Raw genomic sequence first — 24,925 nt, 5'->3', positions numbered from 1 at the left:
CTTAGAAGAATGAATGCCTCTTGCAAACCTAAACTTGAGCACCGGGAATAACTTCAAATCGCTACACAGCTGCCTTTTTTTTTTCCTAGAACACACATGAATGCCTATTATGTGGATAAAGGTAATACTTGCTCACTTCCAGGTCTCGCTTTAGTAGCAGCTTGATAAAGTGAAGACGTTCCTACTGCAATTTGTACCTGTTATTTACCTATTGCACAGCTTCTCAAACACATGAATGAGCATGGTAATTGTTTTACATCTTTTCTGTGTCTATGCATTAGCCTGTTTCTGGTATTTGCTTTAAATAAAATTGACATGTACTGTAGAAGAGAATGCAATGAAGCTAGGTAAAGCAAGAAGAAAAAGTGGACCACGGAAAGTTATTCTGGAAAACACTTTTTCTCCCCAAATTTGTCGTACTACCACTATATTTTCTGATTTTTTTTTAAACATACTGTTAATGATTATTAAAATCTTAGTTTTGTATTAATTAAACCAAAATATATTAGTTCTGTGAGAAATTTGATTTTAGTTTTAGAATTTGGGCATAGCTTTTATTCCCCAATTATGCCAAGCTTCTTGGGATAAAAAGCAAGATCTCAGTTACGTGGTTCACATGTACAGCCTGCATAGCAGGTATCCAGCATTTTGACAAACCAAAGTAGCAGCGTAATGCAATTCCAGGAATGCTGCTGCTGTTCTCACAAAAATGTAGGTGAGTAATTTGCGTGGTCTACCGGAAACAGCCATTTTAATAGACTAAGCCATTAGGAAACATTTAGAGAAGAGGTAGGAATGGAAGATAAAGTATATTAAAAGTATGTTTAAAAGGTGGTTCACTGGAACTATCCTTTAATAATTGTTTGCCAATTTATGGGCATCAGGCCAGAATGAGGGGTAAACAGAGAAGTAAACTGCTCACTGGCTTTGGTTTACAAGAGCGCTTACTTTCATTTTAATTTAAAAAGTTCAAAAGTCAATCAATGCCTCAGATTTTGCTGTGACAAATGTATGACTTCTGACCTGATGATCCTGACAAACAGTAAGTATTTGGCTAGGCTCTACCTAGTCTAAAAGCAAACAGCTTTTACAAACAAGTGTGGAAGCAGATACACATCAGTACAGACCTCATGTCAAATCTATTCCTCTGTTTGTAAATGTTCAATAAAGTACTAATCTACCGGATTTGACATTCTAGACAGTACTTCCAACCTGGCATTCTATGATCATTTTCCAGACCCAATTTTTATCATTGCATGTATCTGTACAGTATGTACCTAGAGGCCCATGATGGCAAGTGATACCAAAAAATGCTATTTGCAAGGTCCTTCCTTTACTCCGTCCTTTCTTTGTCCTTATTTTGGAAAGCTTTACTTTTATTAAATAACTTTAGCAGCAGCAGCTCTGGACTTCTGCACTGAAGACGCTTAACTACTAATTACAACTTCATACTTTAATTCCTAAAAAAGATGCTGATTATGACCTAACTTTATTTTATGGAATATTTTGTTGACATTTTTATATTTTACATTATCTACTTTTCCTGTCAGCTGTGTCAATTTATTTTCCTATAGTTTTTCTGTATGCTTGTGCTAAATGCTAGTGGACTTGGAAGGTCAGCAGCAGAACAACAGAGGTCAGAGAAAAAAGGATGGCAGTAGCCCACCATTTGTTATTAAAAACAAACTGAAAAATCACACAAGCACCTAGGCCTGTATCCCTATACATGCTTTCCATACTCAGTGGCTTCCTCTTGATCTGACAATCCAATTCAAAGTTATGGGGTATAGCGGGAAGGGAATCAGCAAGAAAACCAAATTTTTCAAGGACTGATTATGTTCTACTCTAATCTTACTAAGCTTCTCAGCAGTTTAAGATAGCCTTCCAGTGTGTAAAAAAAGCTCACTGTAGTACAAGCATCTCCAAGGAGCCAAGGGAGGCTGTTCTTATTTGTACAGATGACAGTTCTAGATTAGAATCTCAGTGGTAATGTTTTCTTATTCAGGCGTTTCTGTTCCTTTCCTAAATATGATTTCCATTGTAATTACTTTCAGAGCTTTACTGTCCAATTCAACCCAAGAACTAGTTCTTGACAGACCTCCAAGATCCAGCTGTTAGGGAAGGTGTATCTCAGTGTGGCTGTGCATGTCCACCTGCAATTTTTCAAACTACTCCTCGCCTTTAAAAGTGCACTTAAAAGGTACATCCTATTTTATCAACATCAAAATGTCACACAAATGTAAAAAGACAGCATTCTGAGCTGAAAAAATGGCAGAGTATCAAATTAATGTTTTTAGTTACGACAGGACAGCTGTTCTCCACTCTCAAAGCTACAGAACATTTAAAAACAACAAATGAAGCATCATTTTTAAAAACAGTTTTTGTTCCACTTCAGTGGAATGTGCACATTTCCTGACAACTTATTTTTCTTGCAGCATTGCTGGAATATGTAAAAGGTAAGTACTACTACAGTTTGAAAGTTTTATACATATTTTAGTGCTGTTAAGCAGTTAATCAATCAATTCCTTTGGAGAATGTGTACAATTTATTATTACCATATTTCAACATTACTGCTCAGTGATTGTTTGACTTACACTTTAGAGCCAAGGGGGACAGAAAACGCTGGAAGATTTCTGAGCCGTACTATGATTATCACAAAACTTGAATTACTGTGGTCATATCTGTTAAAGAAAGGACAACATGAGGGATGTTTATTATTTGTATTTATGTATGGACAAAATTTTTCCCTTTGCTGGTCGCTTACCTGAGTCCTACTTGTACCTGAGCAGCCTCTAGAGTTGCTGCATCATCTTCACTGTATACAATGTCTTCAGTTTCATTTGGTCTAGGGCAAACAGACAAATACTCAATACTAGGAAAATTATATTTAGGCAGCAATAATTATGGTATGTGTACACAGAACATGCGTATATTCTCCTAAACAGGCTGATTTATTTACAGCATACACTCCAAATGAGAATTTCAGAGCCTACGCAATACCAACAGTTGTTGCCTGAACAGTTTGACAACTCCAGAAATGAGTGGGAAGGGCCTTAGGTTGATTACTGAAGCAAGCCACGTTAGCAGGCAAGAGAAACACTCATGACATGTTCCTTTACATATTTAGTATTTCTTTACCTTTCTGAACACAAAATTGGAAATTCACATTTCAAATAAACATCAGATAACAGGTAAACTGGGTATGATAAATTTGGCAAGTATTTCGGAACCAAAAGCTCTGTAAAACAGGTGTTTCTGTGCAAACAAGACGCATCTTTCCTCTGAATCTATTTTCAGAAGCACTCAGAGAACCAAAGGAACTCAAGTCTTGCATCTGAAGAGCAACTCTAGTGATGAATGGAATTACAGAGAATGCATGTGGCAAAATAATTTCCAGTAATTTTCTTGGAGGTTTGAGCGAGGATGTGTTATTAACGGGTTTCACTGATTTTTAAAACTTGACTGTTGGGATCAATAAACAAGATAGGAAATGTCAAGACAGGAAATGTGGAGAATGACTCAGACATCCCGTGCCTTATTAGAACATGACAGCATTATTTTAAGACTGCATTTCAAAGCTTCTTCTTTACTCTTCATTTCCTAATTGATGACTAATTTGATAGCGTGTATTTATTTCCTCCCCTGCCGTAAATTACATAATGCAAATGTATTAACTTAAAAAAGCAATGAAACTTCAATGTGTCTTCCTTTCAATATGAAAGGACAAAATAATTATAAAAACAGCAAGACTGATGAATTGCTTATGCTGCTATTATATAATTGCTGGTAGATATTTTTACATTTTTGGTGGAGAGACCTGCATTATTTCTCAAACCTACTGTTTCACAGAAGCTTCATATACACCACTGTCTCCAGCTACAGATTCATCAGACACAGCAGCAGATACACAAGCTGTCTTCTCCTCAAGCAGGTGACTAGCTGCTCTTCGGGGTAAGTCAAGACCTACAAAAAGAAAGAATGAAAATTAGTCCAAGAGATTAATAGTCAGAAAGAGAGAAGCTCATAGCTTAGAAAGTTGTCAGCTTGAAAGCGGTGACCCTTAACTGAGTATCACAGAGTAGTTTTGTTCCACATCATTAAACATTCTGAGACTGTACTGCTGTTACCACGTATTCTGGCTAGGGATATAACCAAATTGATGAACTTGAAAATGTACGACTATTATTCTTTCCCAGAGATACAGGCTCCTATCATCACCAGTATCTGTTGAGCTAGTTATTATCCTTCATTATCTTCATTATTAACCCTCATTATCCTGATCTTTAAACCTGTATTTGCCATGTTCACATTCTGCACTGCAGTAACACTTCGGCTACATGTAAAGTGATTGCCTACTGTTCATTAAATATTCAGAAGTCAGACAGATGCCCTCTCCCCAGTGATATAATGGCTAGAAATGAAAAATCCCCTCTGGCTTACAATCATCAAAACCTTTCTATGCTACGGCCTCTTTACTATCAACTACTACTTAGCTTTAATCTTCAACTCACATGCATATGCTAGTGTCATGCCGCAAAGAAGCAGCATTCACAGTTCTGCAGCGCAGTAAGTTGAAGGCCTGTGCTGTACTTTTATCTGCCAGGGGATGAGGATATTGGTATGCCTTATCGTCCCCACCTGAATCATGACTTTACATCTTGTTAAGGTGTTTAAAATGTAAGGCTTCCGAGTAGATGATTGATTGCTGCATTTGTGCTTTTATTTATGGTAGTAGGAATGTTTTTTCCTTGATGATGAAGTGCTGTTTCCCTTCCCCTCCAACACGCGAGGGGTGAAGGTGATGACATGATTTATTGATTACCCCAAGGAATTACCACAGCTTTGACTGACTTTGACAATGACACAGACTGACTGTGGAAGACCTACATGATATTCCAACTTGGATTCTGACAGCAGAGACATGCAGAGGAGCAAATATCTGTATGGTTCACCTGTACAGAAAAGTCAGAGAAGCAGGTGAACACTGCATCTAAAGAGCCAGTGAGGATTATTACATGAAAATACTAGCTATACTGTCTCCACTAACCTGCAAGTTAAGATTCAGCAGTATTCAGATTTGGAGCCTTGTAAAACAAGTGTGTGGACTGAAATTTTTCCATGCAGGTTTTATGCCTCTGGTTGTTGAAAACATTCCCATTCTGTGCCACAGCAGTTCCAAGGATTAAACTGGAGTAGAAACACTGAACCAACCCCAGTTTACATCTCACTGCTGATGTATGGAAGACTCACCACAAGGCCCATTTTACTGTGAACAGTAGAGCTACTGAAGCATAATTAATTAATATCACACTTTTCAAAATCTGAGTGCTTGTTATGGCAGTCATAATACAGATATAATGATAATTTGTATCATACATATGACCCTACATGAGGAAGTATCAGTATGAAGAATCACTATATGAATTTATTTAAAAATCATAACTATTTTTGGACTTAAAAGACACCCTGACACTATCCAGATTAACAGATGCTCACAGAAGATAAAAAATGTTAGACAACCACATGATGCCTCTAAAAATAATGATCTAAAAAAATAAAGAAATAAAAAACCTGATTCCTCACAGCCCTGTGAGTTCCCAAATTCCAAACCATTTAAAATTCAGACTAGATGGGTTGCCACACTGGTATCACAGACACCCTGAAAGTTGTTGTTAATTTGGGAAGGATACGCTGCTGAAATACAGGCAGGAAAAATAACATTATTTTCCCACCTTTTATAAGATGGCTCCAAAACAAACTAACTACTGTGTTCCACTATACTGAGAAGACAAAGAATAAAATGACCCACCCCCCTCTAAATCCCTTTCCATGTTTTTCCACTTTGCATTTCACAAGTTCAGATCATTAGGACATCAGTCCGTTTCTTTTTGTCTTTCTCCACAGTTGAACAGAGTGGGGAACTCCCAGCTTGTTCAAGGTGTACCATACATTTATCTTCTTGTGCCACATTGCTCTGGTCGATACTGAAATTACTACTGTACAGCACCAAGCTAATCTAGTTAACCTACAGATGTTACAACAATTCCTTTATATATATATATAGAAACTGGCAAACTCCAGGCACAAGGGTTCAAGCTTGGCAAAAAAACTGGACAACGCACGCTCTAGAGCCAGGCTGTATTTATTCTAAGACACCCACGCTCCTTAGTTAGCTGCTTCACAGTCAGCTCAGGCCTAGAAATGTGCTGCTTGGTATGCCTGGTGCTGGTCTGGTTTCAAACAGGGCTGCCAGTGCTCAGCACTAGTGGGAATCTGGCTCTCTCAGTTATTCTTTGGGAAAACAGAACTGCTGTGTAACAAACACACAAACGCTTTGCAACGTACTTTAAGACAATGACACAGAACCACACCAGAAAAAAGAATCAATACATGTGCAGAGAAAGCACAACATACTGTCAGCCCTAAAAAAGACAGCAAAGTCACTGCTCTAAGACTGAGAGAACAAGCCATCAATTCTTGACAGCTGGGATCTTTGAAGTTCTGACTCTGCCAAAGGCTTTGACAATATAAGATTACTTAGTAAGTTGCGTGGCTTTTACTGCAGATGGGGAGTGGAATTCATTACACCTAATTCACCCATCTCAAAGTTAACTAGTTACTAAGGACACCTTGGTAACTCCCAGGGTCATTCACCCAATCTTCCTGCAAGGGAAGTATGCTTTAGGATAAGATGATTAATCCTTTTGGAAATTACGCACAGACTGTAGGGGGAGGCCTAGACTTGCTTAGAAGCTCTGTTCTAAATCATGGCTAAAAAGTGAAAAGCTATGAAAACCACATTAAAAATGAAGAGAGCCTCACTGTAACTTAGATGGCATGTAGTCACTTGTCTTTCTTGACTCACACAAAAAACGAACTGCAGATTTTTCAGTGACAGCAGGTTCCAATAACTAGATATGCATACACATATTCTAACTTTTAAGTTCTGAAATCTCTTTGACTGAGAATGTTCATTTGCAACTTAATCTTCAGTGAGAAACAAAGTATCTGACTGCAAGTTATGAACAAGCAGTAGAGGGTTTTTTCTCCTGTCCCCATATATTCCAGACAATACCTAGAAACATCACACATCCTCTTGTGTCTTCCAGACCCGGCTTCAGGTTTTTTTGTTATTTTTTTCATGACAGAGACCACAATACATGAGCTTGCCTTCCGAGATAGATCTTGAAAAATATAGATGTAATCAGGGTGATCATAGCTCTCTGCACCCAAAACTAGGTTATGTAATATCCCCCAGAATTCCAGACTACCCATCACGGCATACGTATGCTGATCAAGATACTCTTCAGTTACATGAGGTACCTCCCCATTTGAGAGCCAGCTTTTAGTTAAAATTTTTCATGTAACATATACATTTGAAGATTTTTTTTTTTTAATTACCTGAACTTCCTTCATGTAGAGAAGACAGAGGCTGCCTAATGCCTTCATTAAGATCTTTATCAGCTGGAGGAATCTGAGATCCTGCTCTGGCCTCAGAGTCCAATAATATTTGGTTCTCACAGAGACTAATGCCTGCAAAATCACCTGAAAGGTCACAGTCTTCAAAGTCCGTAGTGAGGTGATGCAGAGGGGAGTTTTGAGCTGACACTGAAAATGCAGCTTCTAAAACCAAAGGGGAGCCTGGGGGGGATAAGGAAGACAACGAGGATCTGGAAGACAGTGATGTTACAGATTTGGGAGGTTCAGTCAATTTGGGATGGTCTGCAGCTGAAGAAGAGTCACTGTAACCCAGTCTCCCATGGGAACTAACCACTTCATTTTCATGGATAGTAGTGATAGGCCCCGAAGGAATGTAGCCACTTTTTTCTTGCAATATGAAGTCAAGTTTATACTGATAGTCCAAATCTGTTACTTGATCGCCTTGGTTATAGTAGAGATCTGTGGAGCTGAGTGAGTTTAGTGACCCTCTGCTTGATGTGTTCAGAGATCCCCGGCTGGATGCCAGAGATCCCAAACTGCTCCCTGAAGACACAGATAACGTACTAGCTGAGAGGCTGCAAAGAAAGCACAAACACACACACTGATGTTACGAAACTGAACCAGCACAAAACAGTACAAGGTGAGATAAGATTGACTGGAGCTGCACTGTAGCAATTTACAACTGAATGCTGCTTGGGGCATTATGTTTTAAGTACTCATACTTGGCTTAGATCAGTGTGCCAAACCAGCTTCCAGCCTGTTCCCAAACCCCTTTTTTTACTGGAGAAGGCTGCAGATTTGGCAAACTGGTCTGGCAGTAACATATACCCTCAAGCATCTGCTCTGCTTTGATGTGGGCACTGACGGGGTCAATGTGACAGGAAAGGGATCCCCAGGATGGAGCTTATGGCAGCACAGAAGTACTGCCACCTCTAAAGCTAATTACACAGCATGCCCTCTGCTTAAGCACCTGGGAAAGATGGCAGCTAGAAGCAGACAACTTAGAGCAGAACTGCTTCACATCTGTAAGACAATACACTCCTACATGCACAGTAAATCCAACTACATAAGCATGGTGAAGGTCATAACATGCAATGTTCTTCTGCTAATAATAGAAGACAAGGAGCCCTGCCAGACCAGAGAAACTAAGTGTCACTGCCTTGGCTTAGGAGAACTCTGCTGGGAAAAAATGTCAGGAAAAATTAATTCAAGGCAGCCCCTTTTAAACACTTAAGAGATGGTTAGTGAACAACAGCAAAGCTATCAACTTAAATTTTTTTTCCACTGAAAAACTGTCTTTAACAGGATAAAAATAACCACAATTCCAAACAAACAATGGCACAAAATGAAAAATTATTTAAAGACTCTTCTTTCCCTAACTAATCACCAATCGAGATGCAATTTATGGAATTATGTCTGAAATGGCTAAGCCAGCCTAGAATCCAGGCATAGGATGGCATGGCTTATTGTGAAGGACCTTTATACAACACTTAAGACCATTCTTCCAATTAAAGCCACATTCTAATTTCTGAGAGATCTGGTAAACATTAGTGTCCGGCGTGTTCCACTATGATATGCAAGGTGTTTGACCAAATTCAGGATTTTCTAAATAAATGTAATGGACATGTGGTTTGGTAGCCCCAGGTACAGTCCAGAACTAAGAGGAGTTTCTCTAGGACCAGTTACATGTGTCATTAAATGTCAGAATTCTCATCAGAGCAATGAGATCAAGTTCACAGCTGCTGTAACATTACTTTTTTGTTATCACTATGAATTTCATAAACTCAGGGTCAGATTTTGAGTCAATGACTGTCAGGAAGACAATACCTTCTGCCAAGGGTACTTCTCTGTCTACAGAAAGCATAAGCCAGTGTTAGAGACTAAAACCAGAATCAACAATTAACATATACATTTACATGCATAGATGTACTTATTGAGCCTCTCCAGTTACTACACAGAAAAAAGGCTACGGTTCTAGTAAATTGTTTTAGACAGACTTCAGAAACCATTTGGTCTCCACATTTTGGAGATATGACCAACTAAAGAATTCCTGATTTATGTATTTACACAGAAGCAAAATAACATCTCCCTGCTTAATTATAAAAGCTGCACAAAAAAATCCATTAAATCCAGTCTCGAGTGCTTGCTGAATTATAGAGGTACAACAGTTTCATACAGTAGCAAAATGCTTGAAGCTTTTACACTTGCATTTTCTTCCTTGAATAATAAACAATTTTTGTTCATTGAGGCTAAGAGAAGAACCTAAGAATGAAGTTTAGACATCAATCTCCACTAGACTGTTGCTGAAAGCAGCTTTACAGTATGCAGTACAGCCTCACCTCCGAAGTTGTGAATGCAAATAAGTAGTTAACTTGGTAGTTTCTTCAAGTTTCTGTACCAACTCTTTTCTTCTCTCCTCCAACTTCAATCTGAAAACAGAGGAACATAAGTATAGGAAAGCATTACAAAATAACCCAGAGACTAAAACACTTTATAGATGAGACAGAAATAAAGAGAAGATCCCTCATATTTTCACCTGGTTGCCAGTTACTGAAGTCCAAGAGACTGTGTTAGCTCTCAGTCCTATATTAAAACCCTAACGATTTCAGCAGAGTGACTTTACCTGCAGAATACCAAGGACTGTAACAAACCTGCTGACTGTACAGGCAAGCAGATTGTTGGTACATTCACAGTGTACCAAGGGAAACACACACCTAATAAAAGAATAATAGATGAGCACTGGGAAAATAGCTGCAACTTCAGGAAAGTAAGTTCTATGCTAATAGTTTTTAAAAGCCACACTGTAGACTAGCTCCTCACTTAATATAGTTTCAGAAAAAAAACACCTAAAAACAAAACCAAAACACAAATACCAGTATTAGTTCTGATAAGGCAAGAACTTGGGGTCCCACTGCAGGAAGTTTAAAATTCAAGTCCTCCCTTTGATTTCAGAGTCTTCATATAGAGACAAAGCACAGTAAATCAAAGCAGCATTCAAGTGCAAGGTTTTATTATGACAGACTATATTTAGGAGTCTTTGGTAAATATTTCTGCATCCTTAACAGCTTTGTCATCACCTCAGAGCCACACAGCATTGTAATGCTCATTATCAAGATTCAACTTAAGAAAAAGCAGGATTTATTGCTTCCTGCACTGTTATCCAGCCTAGCTCTAAACCCACAAATGGTAGAACTCCCCCATTCCTTTTGGCTGCCTGTAAACAGAACTAAACTTTACAGTGATTTTTACTGCTTTAATTCCTTTTTATCACTCCATTTACAACACCAAATAAATTGTTTTCCTGCAGTGGATTCAGCTAAAACCCTCCTGTAGTTGTGGATTAGTATATTCTCCTCTAGCCCTTGCTCAGTGGCAGGTTCTCAAACAACAAATCTGAGGAACAAGAAATCAGCTCCCCTCTAAAAAAAAGGTTTGATTTCATTCTCAAAAACTTTTCCTTTGGCCTTTCTGGCATCTCAGGGATGTATAAATTAAAATTAAAACTCTGAGAACACTTAAAAGAACAAAACAAAAAAATCAAACATTGCTTTCTTATGCAAACTGACTGAAATACTTGAGAGTTCCCAGGATTCACTCTTTTGAGTGTCAGATACCACTAAAAAGACATTTAAGTCCTCAATTCAGCAAAGCATGAAAAGCACTTACTTACACTCATGCTTATTCAGCGAGCAAATCTGGGTTATGCAAAGGTGAATAAGTTACCCCGAGGTCAGCCAGGGTGCAAACTTCCACTCCATTGCCTACGCTGCATGTGCTCTTACACCACAATGATGTGTCATCTGCCAATACCTGCTAAGGCTGTTAAAAGCATACATGGTATTTCATTCTTTGCTCGAAGACAAGCACATGTTTTTCCAAACAAAGAATTATGTTCATCTCTGGTCTCAATTTTTCCTACCATTTTACTATTTATCATTGCCTTCTGCCTTCTTTTAAAGCCTAATCTATCCTGCTTCTCCCAAGCAAGAGTGCTCTTCACTAACTCCTTTGTGGCTTTTCAATAGTGAATTATTTTATCTTCAAGGCAGAGGCACAAAAATTATGTGTTCAACTACTTAAGGCAAAAGGCAAAAAAGAAAATGAAAAGCTTAGGAACATTTCTGTCTGGAGTCCTCAAAATTTACACCTATAGTTGTTTCACTGTTAACAATCTGTATTGTTAAACTAAAAGGTTTGGTTTTTTCTCCAAAGCGCACACAGAAGTTTGTTTTCTTTTATTACCTTAAGGAGGTTGATAAATTAAATGGGGTAAATTACATTTTAGCTCCTGAAAAACAACATTCTTTCCTGAGTGTAATGTGATCTACAAGTAATTAAGGAAGTGGTATTAATACCTATAGGTAAATTTCATAGAGATGTTAGTCACAAGTCACAAACACAAGCTAGATGATTAAATCACTCCTGGAAGTTCCAAGACACACAGATAATAGTTTTACCATCTCACAAAAAATTGAAATAAAAAGACATGTTTTTCATTCTACATCAGGAAAAATTTAGAAAACCCAAACAAATCCTCAAAACTTTCAAACAATTAACCTTCCTTCTTTATAGCATAAGCAGGAATAATATACCACAGACCATCTAAACACCTAAACAACCACTGTGTTATCTGTTCTGACATGGGCCTCTTTCAATCTCCCCTGCTCGCAACCCTCCTAATTAACTTATTGCAGGAGCGGCTTGAGTGTTACTGAGACATCTTTCTCCAGTTTTGATCTTAAATTGTAATATTGCTGAGAGGGGCATAGAATCTTTAACAAATACATAAAAAAGTTGAAGTTCACATACCTCACTTTTCAATGCAAACTTACATGGACTTGTTTTTGACGGGTACAAGAGCAAGGATCAGTTTTGCAGGCAACAGCACATTCAAGTAGTTAAATCATGCATCTGTTTAAATGCCCGTGATTACTTAGAAGTTTTGCCAAGAACTAATGCTGTAATGGAATCTCCCCAACATGAATGCAGAGGCAAGCAAGCAGCAAATAGTACCACAATCCAGATATTTATATATAGTTGCTGGAAGCCTTCTTAAAGCAGTCAGAATATGCTCTGTCTCTGCTCTTTTGAAACTCCTATGTTAGAATTTATACCCTCCTCCTGTAAATTGATTCCAAGTACATCTACCAGTAACAATAACAGCCTTCTACTCCAAAATAACCTAGGGCTATAACATTTTTGTTTTAAGTCAGAGCAAGTCTTCTGTTTCTTTACTCCTTAGAAAAAACTGAAAAAACACTGAAAAAACTCCAAAACCAAACTAAACCAAAACACCTTTGTCACATCAGGCTCTGACACAATCCATAGCTTCTTACACTGTTGCTTCATTATCAGTACCTGTGAAAATACTGGAAACTTAAGGCATTCATGAAACTTTATGAAATAAAATAGTAATGCAACAACAGTGCAGTGTTTTGAAGACAGTGTGTTCCTCCACTAATACAGAATCTTCCTCGTCTCCGAGAATTAAAATGCTGATGGGTTGATGAGATACAATTAACTGTATCCTTTTCTCAAATTAACGTTTCAGGAGAAGTACGACCATCTGAAACCTTCCACGAAATGAAAATTTGCTTTATGTTTATAGCAGACACACCAGAAATAATCTCCAAAATAGCTTAATGTGAAAAAAAATGTGCTCTGAATTTATCAAGGGAAGCAGTCTTAATATCGTAAGGGGTCACAGGTAGAAATTCACTGGAGATTCACAGGAATGGCAAAAAACCAAACCAGAAGCCACCATAAATACAGAATCACATGACCTCAACCAGCAGCATATGACATGAACTCTTACAGTAACCTCAGGACAACATTCCACATTTTCATGAATGAAGATAGAAAGGAAATGAAAAATTGAATAAAATAAAGGGGGGTAAAATTAAGCTCTAACAACTAGTTGTGTCATTATACATGGAAAAAATCTGCTGTTTTATTTCTTCTTGACAGTGGGAGAAAATTTTACTTGCCCTTGGTACTCCAAGTTTGTCAGCTGACATGGACAGGAAAGTGGTCAGATGCAGAATTTTCTTTGGCACTAAACAAGCAAATCCAAAACATGAGACTAAGAAATCAGCTACCTCTTTACAGCCTGAGTCAAGATTTAGCTGTTAATGACAACAGCATATTATTAGAACCTTAGACTGAAATTATTTATGTGTGAATGTGATTTTATTACTGACCCCTTGTTCTCCATTTATTAATGGAAGTAAGAAAGCAATAGATCCATGGTAATTCAGATACTACTGACAGGTAATTTCTCCTGCAAAAATATAGTTCCAGTAGGACATAACCCTTCTTCTAAACCATGTTTGGATTACAGATATAATGCAATTTAAAATATTCTGAAGTGTATAAATATATTTCAAAATCACACCAAATATACACATATGTACTTTGTAAACAAAAAATTTCCTCACTACTCAGCTACAATTCAGGACCCAAATTCTAATGCCACTAGCATGAATTTCACCGTTCAGTGAAACTGGAGAAACAGCAGGTGTCTCCTAGCAGAGGGAAGAGGGAAAGGCTCACAGTGCTGATTGTATTACTTCAATAAGCCATACTACACTAATACATGCAATAACATTTTGTGCTTATTGCACTTCATGTGTGCTAGAGGTGCCCATAAATTTATTTCCAATTACAGTTCATAAGAAGTTCATTTGTGACAGTCACCTTTGATTTTCCTGAACTCTTAATCTGGCTAAAAGAATTTATTTTGGGAGTTGTATCTGTTACTAGTTAGGCAGCAGCAAGTTAGAAAACTTTTGCAGCAATTATACTTCTCTGAACTATTTTTTTTTCCTTTTGGTTGCATTTTTTTATGTAATAAAACTCAATGATAGACTTTAGATGTTGCAACAATCAAGATAATCTTTGTAACCCGAGTTCAAATAGTTTACAGCTATTATCAGAAATGAGCAAATGATGTATTGCCCTCCTGCTGGTATGTTAACATTCCTCAGTTATTTAACATCTGTCACAGGCATTTTCACGCTGGTAACAAACACAGAGCAACTGATATTGCAGCACATAAGCAGGGTTTTCACATCCTCTCACAATACAGAAGACTCCTTTGTGTTTCTGCCCAGTGGGCTAATAACAAATTTAATTAAGATCTACATAGAACAGTTACTGAAGGAAAACAGCCCATCAAGGCACAGTTCAGGGTCTGTAGTGAGTACAAAGGTTAGATTACCGAAAGCAGCATTGAATATTACCAAGACAACCCCTTACCTTTCAGCAAGTGCTTGACTGGGTGTGCTTTTTACAGACAGTAGCTCTTCTTCAAGCCTCTTCCTTTCCGCTTCTAGCTGCTCTAGCTCATCTTGAGTACGTTTGCGTGGTGTAATAAACTGGAGTTCCTTTAAAAGCTCTTCTTTTTCATTGATTAACATTAGTTTTTCCTTTTCCACATCCAGTGCCCCAGGCCAGGCTTCACTATCTAGCTTAGAGAGTTCAATCTTCAGGTTAGCCATGCTAAAATAAAACACAGGAGATTTGTCTGAGCCCAGCACAGCACACAAGTACCAGCAAGGAGAGAAGTGATACAGTGTTTTGAAAGGTATCAGGATATAACTACATTTTCTACTCCAAGGCACACTTTTAATTAGTTTTGCTGCACAAGGATGCAGACTGCAACAGAAAAGCAGACCACCTATCCAGGCCAACAGCCATATGCATATGCACTAAAACCTCTTGTTCAAATGCCAGGTTGAAGTCACAATGTTAACAGAAGCTTTATTGAAAGTGATCTGTTTGGTAACATGGTAGTGGCACAATGCTTTATTCATTTAGGAGTATGATGGATTTCTCCTAAGCCGTTGGGAGACCGACTGCTCCTCAGAAACAGCAATGACCACGGTGAAAGAACGCACACCACAGCAAGGTGCTCAGCAGCATCCATGCACGCAGATGTTAAAGGGCAAAAGCATTGTTCTTCCATGGGTTTGAAATGAAAGTTAACAGCATAGTGGCCACCTAAAGATAAGAGATCGTTAACTCAAAAGTTTGAGCTGTGCAACTGCTGTTGCCATTGCAGATGTCAAATCCCAGAGCTAAGACGCTCAGGACTTGGTTATCCATACATATTGTGCAGATAGATGCATATAATGGAAGCAGAAATTTCCCTACACTGTTATTGTACTGTATCTCAGCTCTGATCAAGACAGGTTATTTCCAGTGTTCAGTCTCCATAATCATTCTGTCTGTGGGCTCCACAGTGTAGCTTAAAAAGTGCAAGTTTTGCAGTAAAGACTCATTATGACTGGAAAAGGCTAAAAATTCCTGTTACAGGTGGCACATAAATAACAAGATAACTTTCAGTCACTTCCAGCCTTAGCCACACCTGAACCAACTGCATAGCTAAAGATACAGAAGCTCTGAACTATGCAACAACTCCTAGTCTTCTGAACCTCTTTCTTGTTGGCTAAGGAAAAGGCCAAGAAAGGAGAAGTCAATGTAGAAAGATGTTCCCATAGAATCTAGAGGAAAAGGAACTGATCTGTTACTTTTACTTAGCTGTAACTACCACAGTTAAATACACCTAAGTCAATTCAACAACTGATAAAATTCTGTGCAACTTCAATGTTACCAGGCACTACCTAAGGTAACGACCCATGCCACACTTCATAAATACACACAGATAATCTGGTATGTATAATCTTTCTGCAGTTCTGACAGATTTCTGGGAAAACATTTTTCTTCTTTCCAGTGTGCTGTGTTTTTTTTTTCTCTGTGATTAATAAAACAAATAATATCACGCTTATTTTGCATCTCCAGTATTAATTTTACAGTATATTAAGGCATTTATTTATGGTCAAAGTTTAGAATAGTTAATGTTGAATCTAACTATCCCATTGCTTATACTAGAAGCTTAAGGGGAAATAGCCCCCTTTCTTTTTCCATAGGTAACATTTCCTTCTCATCTGCCTGTCAATGAAAAAACAACAGCTGCAACCCATACTCCCACCAAACCCCTGCAAGAACAAGTTTGACTCAGAGTATTTTTACAGAAAAATAATGTAAAAGAAACAAAAAATACTATCAGCAGTGCTAGCGTAATGACATAATGGGATGAAATGAAATTAAGCATTTCAACATATTTTGCATCTATTACATATATCATTTACATTCAACAGTCCTTTAGAGGAGCAGTACTCAGAGGGAAAACAATAAAAAAATTTCAGATGGATAATGAAATGTCAAGATTTTCCTCTCCAGTTCACTGGTTCTGGGTAACCTTGTTATGAAAATAAGCTGCTACTGAGACAGCTGTTTGATGGCTTTTGGAATGGGATGGGGTCTCCAAACAGTTCTTTCACTCCCTCTGCTACTGACAACTTTCTGCTACTGTAACTGATGCTCTTTTCAGCTGCCTCATCAGGCAGGCAAAGGACTAGATGGATATGAGAACTGAAATGGTTTCACTCTTTTGAGGAAGTCCATCCTCAACAGGTGAAAGAGTATTAGCCAGATCTTCACCACATTAGGACAGGACTGTCAGCATGCTATATCAGATCCCTTGGAATAACAACACAACTGAATTTAGCACAGCCAATACAACATTCCACCTCTTCAAGACATTCTGCTGGCTAAGCAATGTAAAACACAACACACAAAATTATTTAATAATTTTCGAGTAGAGAAGTTCACTTACAAGATCCTCTTACTTTTAGTTATTCGAACACAAAAGAACTAAGATTCTGCACATTTAGCATTTCAGAAAAGATGTTAATACATCATAACACATAATCTAGTTTCGACCCCCTGCCATGGGCAGGGATACCTCCCCTTAGACAAGGTTGCTCAAAGCCCCATCCAACCTGGCCTTGAACACTTCCAGGGAGAGGGCAGCCACAACTTTTCTGGGCAACCTGGGGCAGTGCCTCACCACCCTCACAGTAAAGAATCCTAATATCTAATCTAAATCTACAGCCTGGCCGATACTTAATAAATTATAGTGATGATTACAATGGCCATTATAATTGGGGGGGGGGGGGGGGGGGTGGGGGCAGTGTAATTAGGTACTAAACCTTATGTTACAGATTGGTACAAATCTTCCTTATTCCAAGATATGTACACTTTATTAAGTTCACTCTGTAGTCACTGATTAAATCAGTATGTGCAAACACTCTAATGGTGTCTTCAAGGAATATGATTGTCTTATTTAAAGCTGAAAAGGATATTCCTTACTGGGCAGTTCTCAGACAAAATGGAATAAAGATACCATTTAAAAGGAGATAATTTAACCCTGAAACACATAAATGTTAAACAGAAAAAATACTTGGTTATGCAAAGGCAAGTACACAAGCTACTGACATTTCAAGCCACATTCCTAGCTGACTAATTTGTGAGAAAGTAAGACCTGGTGCTGCAGCACTCCATACTTTGAACGTTGTACTTTTTTTTCTTCTTGTTTTTAAGGTAGAAGTGGCAAACAGACTTACTGCCAGGAATTTTTTTGTTCCTACAAAGGAGAGATAAAACACAATGCTGGGACTTCTTGGTAACAAGACATAGTCAAAGCAGAGGATGATCTCCTTTTGGATCAATTATGCCTGAGAAAAAATGCCATCTATCTGCATCTAAAACTCCATCTGACAATTAATATTATGTACATGATGATTCTGAGCCAAAATCATACATTTTCAATACTGAACAAACACAACAGCCTTAGCATTCTTTGTTGAATGCATTGATTATATAATAAAGTTTTATGATCCATAATGAGGATAATAAAGGATTACTGTTTTTACCGGCAAAGATGTTAGCTACTACTCGGTGTGATGAGGTAAAAAAAATGTTGGTTGTGCAACCTCATGACTTGAAAACATAAAAACTAAATATGCCTTCACTTTGCACTTATAAACTGCAAATTTCTTTTCCTAGTTTTCTAATTGACCATGTCACGGTATTTCAACTGCAATAGTACTTCTATCTCAGATTAAATGGCATGTTAGGCAGAGTCTTCATCTGAGAAAAATGGTTATTTTTTATTTTATTGTCTTGTTTAGTTCTTTATAGTAAAAAAAAGGAATGCTTGGTGTGGAATACCTGTTTCGATTTCTGTTTCCTTTAAACTGCAAAGTACCCCCATAACAACAACTACAAGGCTTCTGAATAGCTGACACCTAACTGATGAAGAAGTATTAGAAAATAATATATCACAATTAATACACTTTTAAGAGAGAGATAACTCACACTTTTTTTAAAAATAACAAATTTCCCCCAGGTATTATGGAGCACTTCTGGTGCACCAGAAGACATGTCACAGTGACCGTGAACGTTCTGCTTTCCAATGCCCACTCTTCAGTGCTGCTGCAATTCATTAAAACGGCACCACTTTCACGAGCAACCACTACAGAACTTGTATTTGAACGTCATTCCACATTCATCAGTGGAGCAGTTCCTGAATTCTTTCCTCCTCAGGTTAAACGCATTAGAAAAAACAACCCCATAGTGATAACAAGTATTTAAATTATCCAAAGTCCCAGGGAATAAATAAATAATTAAACCTACTAAATCTACACTGAATTCTAAAACAACTCTAAACCTGAAGAGTGTTCAGTGGCAGAGTAACTGAAATGATGATCCCCAAGAAGGATATAATGGACATAGATAACCTGGGGATGCCTTTCAGTGGAAAGCCAGCTCACTCTATTCCCTTAATCCAAAGACGGGCATCAAAGCTGGTGAAGGGTCTAGAGCACATGTTTTATGAGGAGCAGCTGAGGGAATGGGGGTTGTTTAGCCTGGAGAAACGGAGGCTGAGGGGAGATCTCATTGCTCTATACAACTACCTGAAAGATAGATGCACACAAGTCTATGGGACCAGATGAGACACATCCAACAGTGCTGAAAGAGTTGGCAAACATGATTGCCAGGCCACTTTGCATTATTTACCTGAAGTCCTGGCTAACTGGGGAGGTCCCAATGGACTGGAGGGTAGCAAATCTAACACTCATCTATAAGAAAGGCAGAAAGGAGGATCCAGAAAACTACAGACCTGTCACTCTGACAGGGAAGGTCATGGAGCAGATCATCTTGAGTGTTATTAGAAGACATATAGAGGATAACCATGGGATCAGGCCCAGTCAGCATGGGTTCATGAAAGGCAGGTCCTGCCTGACAAACCTGATCTCCTTTTACAACCTGATGACCTGACTACTGGACAGGGGAAAGGCTGTGGATATTGTCTGTCTGGACCCCCAAAAAGCATTTGACACAGTTCCCCACAGAACTCTCATAAAGAAACCGGCTGCTCATGGGCTGGATGAACACACAATCTGCTGGATCAAGCACTGGCTGGACAGTCGGGCCCAAAGAGTGGTGGTCAATGGAGTCAAAACCACCTGGCAGCTGGTCACAAGTGGTGTTCCTTAGGGCTCAGTGTTGGGACCATTTCTGTTTAACATCTTTATTAATGATCTTGATAAGGACATAGAGTGTATTATCAGTAAGTTTGCAGATGACACCAAGCTAGGTAGGAGTGTTGATCTGCATGAGGATAGGGAGGCTCTACAGAGAAACTTGGATAGATGGGATGGTTGGGCTAATGTCAATGGTCTGGGCTTCAACAAGGCCAAGTGTCGGGTCCTGCACTTGGGCCACAACAACCCCCTGCAATGCTACAGGCTTGGGGAAGTGTGACTGGAAAGCTGTCTGGCAGAAAAGGACCTGGGGGTTCTAACTGACAAGGGGCTGAATATAAGCCAGCAGTGTGCCCAGGTGGCCAAGAAAGCCAATGGCATCCTGGCTTGTATTAGAAATAGTGTGACCAGCAGAAGTAGAGAGGGGATTGTCCCCCTGTACTCAGCACTGGGGAGGCCACCCCTGGAGTCTTGTGTCCAGTTTTGGGCACCTCAGTTCAAGAGAGATATCGAGGTGCTGGAGCGAGTACAGAGGAGGGCAACGAAGCTGGTGAAGGGCCTAGAGAATAAATCTTATGAAGAACACTTGAAGGAGCTGGGAATGTTTAGTTTGAGGAAGAGGAGGCTGAGGGGAGACCTCATCAGTCTCTACAACTACCTGAAAGGTCATTGTAGAGAGGTTGGTGCTGGTCTCTTCTCACAGGTAATTAGCAATAGAACTAGAGGGAATGGCTTCAAGCTGCAACAGGGAAGGTTTAGATGACGTTAGGAAAAAATTTTTCACAGAAACAGTGGTTAGACACTGGAATAGGCTGCCCAGGGAGGTGGTTGAGTCACCATCCCTGGATGTGTTTAAGGGTTGTGGTGTTGGTGGATATGGTTTAGGGGAGAACTTTGTAGAGCAGGGATCATGGTTGGACTCGATGATCCCAAGAGTCTTTTCCAACCTGAATAGTTCTATGATTCTATAAGGTGGGAGTTGGTCTCTTCTCCCAAATAACAAGTGATATAACAAGAAGATATCGCCTCAAGTTGTGCCAGGGGAGGTTTGGATATTAGGAAAAATGTCATCACTGAAAAGGGTTGTCAGGCACTGGAACAAGCTGCCCAGGGAAGTGGTCAAGTCAGCGTCCCCAGAGATATTTAAAAGATGTGTAGATGTGGTGCTTAGGGACATGGTTTAGTGGTGGACTTAGCAGTGTGCTGGGTTAACAGTTGGACTTGGTGATCTTAAAGTTCTTTTCCAACCAAAGCAATTATATGATTCTACGAATCCTAGAACTACCATTAATTCGTCACTGCATCTTCTTTCTTAACACATTCAACTGAGAGTTAAATGTAAAATCTACTGTTCAAAAGCACCGTCTGCTCCTGCAAGTCTGCTTGCATTCTAAAGCAAAAGAAACACGTTGCAGTAAGGCCCACAGAGCATCCAAAGAACCGCCCACTAGATGTCACTGCGAGCACAATGTTCGTGCTGCAGAGATCAGACACCTCCAACTCAAGACTGTAACTTAACAAAGCAACTAACCCTATTACCTCCTTTTTGCTTCTTCATAGCGCAGACTTAGTCTGACCTTCTCTGCTAAATTTGATCTGCTTCTTGCTCCAACCTGTTGAGAAAAAAAAAAATTAGCCTTATTACTGAGTTAAGCTGTTAAATGAATCAACAAAACCTATGCACAGGCTAGAAAAATCACAACTTAAAAATAAAACCACACCCACCTGCAGCCACACACCTGCTGCTGAATGCCTAGTTAGGAATCTACTCAGATGTACAAAACCGTGCTGTTCTCTTCTGATTCAGTTAATCTGTTTTTAACTACTATACTACCAATTGTCCATATTCCATCAGAGTAAAGCAAAAGCATTTTCAAACAAGTCTTGCAGTGATTGCACCCAAAATGTTGATGTCCCACTTGGAACTCTGCTGAACTCAGTCTTTAGAACTAAATCAGTGCATTTCAAAGAAAAACTTCAATAGATTTACAACAAAACTTAACAAGCTTAGTTCTTTGTTTGGAAAACCTTGTACAGTCTCTTCCTTATAAACTTAGCTCACAGAACTTCAAAGAAGGTATCAAAATTAAGCGCAGCTTTCTGTGCTTGTAAATATACTGTCAGGAAATAAGGAATGTTTTAATGAATCACTGAACAAGAAGTTTCACTAACAATTTTTTCAGCTGAGTGAAAAGAAATTGCACATTTAAATTCTGAGATCTTGTTTCTGGAAATTAAAATCATCTTCATACTAAATTAAGTCTGTAAGGTGAAACATACCCTGTAGACAGATCAGAAAAATACTATCTGCTTAAGCTGATCTTCACTGGAACTATTTGATTAAATCACAGTCATAAATGCTTCAAGCCAAACATATAAAGCTCATCTGAATCTTGATTTAAAATTTAAGGGGAAAAAAACAGGTAACTGATTATAAGCAGTTCTCTCTTTACCATATATATACATGCACCTATCAGCAGAAGTAAACAACCATTTGATTCCAACTCTTAACTGCAGCATTTGGATTCGATTTCTCTTTACATTTGACAAAACAGAAGAACTCTCACCTCACCAGAAATGTCAGTCTGAGACCCTGCATCCAGAGTTTGTCTAGAAAAACACAGCTGGGAGTTCACAGAGCTGGAACTCAGGTCTGGTTCAGATGTTCCAATGGCCTGGTCAAGATTAAATTTCTCTCTCAGCTTTGCAAGACTCTGTCAGGAAACAGAGAAGGAGGTGGTGTTAAAGTTCCTCTGTACTTTGCTGTGTTTATACCAGTTTATCTCCAAAATATGTTTACCTAAGACACTTCAACATAAAAATTCTGGGTTTACTTCATATTAAGCAACCTATCCTTTTAAACAAGCAGTTGGTAGGTGACATGAAAGGTGACCAACACCAGTGATGATACAAAAACTATTTATGTGGTTTTGTCTCTCTTTTTTTTGTTGTTGTTTTTTTTTTTTTTTAAACTTGTCAATCAATTAAATACTTAGCTAATTTAAAAATATCTGCTTTCAGAAAAGGGAACAGGACCATTTAGATTTTGAAAACTGAGTTAGAAAATGGCCGTGCATCTCAAAAACACATCCCAATTTTGTGCACCTAATATTTTAAATTGTGGTTTAGATTTAACATCTTACACACAAGTTCAGAAATCTGTATGCTCTGACATATAGTAACTTTTTGAATTAGAAAAGTCACAGGCTTCAGTTTCTGCATCTGAATATTGATTTTAATACTAGTTTTGAGAATCCCTTAAACAATATAAAATGCAAAGTATTAATAATCAAGAAAGTTCAAAAAACCTTCATTAAATCTTGTTTTTCTCTCTCCCCTGAACTTATTGCCTTTCTGATGGACTTCAGTTCACTCAAGATGGCTTTGGCCTCACATAGTTCATACCCGCTCTGGCCTCCAGACATTTTTTGGTCAATTCTGTGGAAAGAGGGAATATTAATACCACATACAGAAAATAATACGGATATCTTTGCTGTTCTGCTTCAGGCAGAAGCATAGTTACAGGAAGGAGAGAAGAGATGTGATTTCCTTTATCAGACTTGCAAAGAGGAAAAAGGACACTGAAGTCACCATTAAGACACTAACTACTTCAACCTTGCAAAAATGTCAGGCTAATACATACACAGTGCCCTCAGGTTTTGCTGACATCAGGAAGTTTAATGGGAAAATACTTCTGTTGGCTTTAAAACCACCTCACCTAAACTACAGGGGCCTTACCAAAGACAAAGACTTGACAAGCAATTCCAGTTGATCCAGTTTTAAAGACATCAGGGGCACCCAGCACTTACTAAAGACTCCTCTAATGCTTCCAGAAATGCAGCAGTATTGCTGACAGCACTCAGAATTCCCATGATCACCATAACTCTTTGCAGCACAGAAGCAGCTTTAACTATTTGTGGTTCTTACAAAAATCAAGATTTACTATTAGTAGAATTCCTCTACCCAGACCCTCATCATGAGGTGGACAGACAAGTTTCTTGGTACTCATCAGGCTTGCAGATAAACAATGTAACCAGCTCCATTCTTGTCTCTGCTTCCCTATCCTTTAATGTAATCCTAGGCATTACCAGTCTAGAACAGCTGTTCTGCTCAGCCCATCATCAGGGTTTCTTTATTCCCAAAATCTCCAGATAATAAATATCTCATACACTGGACAACTTATTAAATTTCTGGACTACCAATGATTAAAAAAACTGTAACTTGAAAATAACAAACCAAAAAAGCTTCCCAACTTAGAGATAAAAAGAGTATTTTAGTATTTCCTTATTTACTTCAAGAAGTACAGTTTGTAAATACACTTCTATCCTTAGTTTAACAGAATATTTAATAGCATCATGCAACTATGCTTCAAAAAATAAGAAACAACAGCCATCTTCACATAAGTCAAACATTTAACAGAGAACACAGTATTTTATAAAGCAACTGGTTTTCTGTTTTTATCATCACACTTCATCTTTGGTAGAAGACATTAAACTTATGAGTGAGGAATGAACATTTTAATGATCAGAAGAGATCTTGAGCATCCCCTGCAAGAACAGAAACATACAAAAAGCACCTCTAACAGTATTCTATTTTACCTCCAGTTTTGTCCACAAACATATAAAGGTTCTAAAGTGGTCTTTAAAGCTGTAAGCATGTCTGTTTTCCTTTCTCTATGTTCCAGTTTTTGTGCAAACTAGAACTGCATTTGTGTAAGAAAAGTACATGTGTGACTCAGCACTCATATTCCTATTCAAGGATATATTTGTTTCAGCTTAGAAGTTCCTCAAACTCTTTCACAGGTATGCACATACTTAGAGTCTGACCACAGTCAGTTTCTGGTAACTTCCCAGGTTGCTAAAGTCAACTAGATACAGAATATGCCAACAGTTGGGATAATGATTGAACAGTTGGGCAATACACCACATGCTGCCTAGTAATATGATGTGTCACATTCAAATCACAACTGCTTTATTCTGTATATAATTAAGATGGACAAGAAGGATCTCTGACATAAGATATTCCATCTTCCTGTTTTAAATTAATGGGATTAGTACTGTTTGAAAGTGGCTGACTGAATTTTCAAAACAAAC

At 38.4% G+C, this 24,925-nt stretch overlaps 1 protein-coding gene across 2 annotated transcripts in view; it reads right to left on the bottom strand.

The window, feature by feature from the left end:
* WWC2 (WW and C2 domain containing 2) overlaps window positions 1–24,925 on the bottom strand; it is a 102,783-nt gene that overhangs the window by 18,351 nt on the left and 59,507 nt on the right. For both annotated transcript variants that reach the window (XR_007889252.1, XM_051616889.1), the window contains exons 6-14: window positions 23,141–23,270; window positions 22,400–22,546; window positions 21,372–21,445; window positions 14,698–14,940; window positions 9,780–9,869; window positions 7,402–8,015; window positions 3,840–3,963; window positions 2,765–2,845; window positions 2,595–2,681 (exon numbers count right to left, since the gene is read on the bottom strand). Coding sequence is in view for 1 of the 2 variants with exons in the window: in XM_051616889.1 (XP_051472849.1) it covers window positions 2,595–2,681; window positions 2,765–2,845; window positions 3,840–3,963; window positions 7,402–8,015; window positions 9,780–9,869; window positions 14,698–14,940; window positions 21,372–21,445; window positions 22,400–22,546; window positions 23,141–23,270 (1,590 nt within the window). In the remaining variant the exon portion in view is untranslated. The remainder of the gene's footprint in view (window positions 1–2,594; window positions 2,682–2,764; window positions 2,846–3,839; window positions 3,964–7,401; window positions 8,016–9,779; window positions 9,870–14,697; window positions 14,941–21,371; window positions 21,446–22,399; window positions 22,547–23,140; window positions 23,271–24,925) is intronic.

The sequence above is a fragment of the Apus apus genome, chromosome 4 (genome assembly GCF_020740795.1).
Source record: "Apus apus isolate bApuApu2 chromosome 4, bApuApu2.pri.cur, whole genome shotgun sequence".
NCBI classification, from domain to species: Eukaryota; Metazoa; Chordata; class Aves; order Apodiformes; family Apodidae; genus Apus; species Apus apus.
This window is presented reverse-complemented; position numbering and strand designations above follow the sequence as displayed.